The sequence below is a fragment of the Nestor notabilis genome, unplaced genomic scaffold (assembly GCF_000696875.1).
Source record: "Nestor notabilis isolate BGI_N333 unplaced genomic scaffold, ASM69687v1 scaffold15151, whole genome shotgun sequence".
In the NCBI taxonomy this organism is placed as follows: domain Eukaryota; kingdom Metazoa; phylum Chordata; class Aves; order Psittaciformes; family Psittacidae; genus Nestor; species Nestor notabilis.
Window position 1 is genome coordinate 1 of NW_009913469.1, and position 2,206 is coordinate 2,206.

Genomic DNA, 2,206 nt, shown 5'->3' on the forward strand with positions numbered 1-2,206 from the left:
GTTGCCGGCTGGGTTTGAACCACGACAAGCCTAGAGAAAGGACACTAGTGTGGAGTGATGAGTACCCACACTGAAGCCAATGTGAAGGTGTTAGCACCCACTGCTGGCCCTTCATGGAGTTCTGAACAAAGGGGCATCTGAGGTAAAAGAGGACTGGAGTCCTGAAGACAAGGCAGAGCATCTTCAGGTTCACCTGTGAGAAGCTGAGAAGCTAAGCTCACCCCTAGAGTTTGTAGCTGGACAGTCAGAAATGCTTGTGCTGTCTCCCTGTAAAACTCATGGCTAAGTTTGATGAGCAGGACTCTCAAATGTCTTGATGCACGTGAAAAGGCAAGAATTACCTGAAAGCATCTTTACGCTTGCCCCTTTAATAATGTAGAACTAAACAGAAGCTGTTGGCTCTTCCTGAATATTCTGTAGCTTACCATTTCAAATCCATGCTTTGCTTTACTCATACGGTGAACACACTCAGCTCCAGTCCTAGAAATAAGTCAAATAAGAACTGAGTTTACAAAAAGTCACAAAAAGGAAGCAAAAAGAGGAGAAGAACTGCTATATGACATGGAAAAGGGGATGAGCAGTGAGTTGAGAAAGCTTGCAAATCCTCACAAAGAGAAGGGCAGGTAGCAAAGAACCACAGAAAGACTTACAAGACGCAGTCATGGAGCAACAAAATGGCAGAGGAAACTCTGTACAGAGTGAGAGGTACAAGGTAATGCACATGGGGAAAACCAATCCTGGCTTCACATACAAATAGTGCTTTTTGAGCTGATGAGTATCACTGGGGAGATTCTGAGAGCTCAGCACTCAACAGCACCCCAAGAAAATCCAAGGCAACAAGGGAGATGATTTGACTTGGTCTGTTCATGGACATGGAAGGGGAAAGGCGAGAATAAACATTTCTGATCACAGTGTTGGATCTGGGACTCTCTGCCACACACTTGCGAACAGAGAGGAATTTCCTGTTTTTAAAAGCTATTCTCTATGAAAGAAAGCAGCCTGCTAGACTGTAACTAATAATGGGCCTGCCTCAGAGAGGTAATCAAGGACTAAGCTTGAAGTAATCCACCATAAGCCAGCATTGCACCCTCATGCTGAAGGAGGCTAACAGCATCCAGAGCTGCACTAGGAAGAGTTTTGCCAGCAGCTCAAGGGAGGTGACCCCTCCCCTCTGCTCAGGCCTGCTGAGGCCAGTCTGTGTGCTCTGCCCAGACTGGGCTCCCTTTGTGGCTGCAGCTGTGGCTGTGGTCAAGCACTGCAGCCAGGAGCCCGCAGAAGTTGTGGTGTCTCCACCCTTGAAGTCCACTCAAAATCTGAAGGGACACATCCTGGGCAATCTGCTCTGGGTGACCCTGCTTGAGCAGGAGGGGTTGGACTTGATGATACCAAAGGTCCTGTCCAGCCTCAATGAATCTGTGAAATCAACAGATAGAGATCTCAGCCTCAAGCCAAGAGGCAGCATTCATCAGCCCACTCAGAGGAACAGGCTGGGGGGTGCAGCTAGAAAACTGTTGGCAGTTCTTTCCTTGTGATCCCTGGCTCAGGTTTGCAAGCCAGATGCCAAGTTCTCATCCTGCTGTGATTCTACTGATACCCTTAATACAAAGATGACAAACAGGGAGACCTCTAGTTAATGGCATGGGAGCCTGAGAGCACAGGACAACTTTTCTGCAAGTATGGGCAATGCTGCTTAGAGTCTGTCACCTATGGAAGAGAAGGAGGAAATAAAATGGAGCAAAGGATTACACAGGAGTGAAATATGAGGAAGGTACATGAGACATTAAAAATACTGATATGTGCCCTGGAAGACTATTTTGTAGTTAACTGACCTGTCAATACCTGACTGTCGGCATGAGATCTCTGCTCGGACTTCCACTCTTCTCCCCTTCACTGATGCTTCCCCCGCAGTACTTTCTGACACTTCATTTCTTCTCTTCACCTTCAAAACATTGCAAAATTGGCATGGATCAAATTTGATGTTGACTTTTCTATTTTAGAACAAAATTCAGAGTTAATATACATTCATGCTTTGCAAAATTGTTCATGTTCATACAGTGAAAACCAAAAAATGAGTTCAGCATAAAAGATTAACTGCCTTATTCAAAGAGAAGATAAGCACTGAGAGGCCATCCACAGAACTATGCTCTCCAGGACATCCCTTTTGCTCCATCTTCAGAAGACGGCCTAGGAATATAATTAGCAGGAA

General features: G+C 45.8%; 1 protein-coding gene across 1 annotated transcript in view; it reads right to left on the bottom strand.

Annotated features, from left to right (window-relative positions):
- Positions 1 to 425: 425 nt before the first annotated feature.
- LOC104412485 (chromosome unknown open reading frame, human C11orf85) overlaps positions 426 to 2,206 on the bottom strand; it is a gene marked incomplete at its 3' end in the record, with an annotated part of 11,095 nt that continues 9,314 nt past the window's right edge. Inside the window, exons 6-7 of the mRNA XM_010023222.1 lie at positions 1,830 to 1,939; positions 426 to 480 (exon numbers count right to left, since the gene is read on the bottom strand). Of these exons, the coding sequence (XP_010021524.1) occupies positions 426 to 480; positions 1,830 to 1,939 (165 nt within the window). The remainder of the gene's footprint in view (positions 481 to 1,829; positions 1,940 to 2,206) is intronic.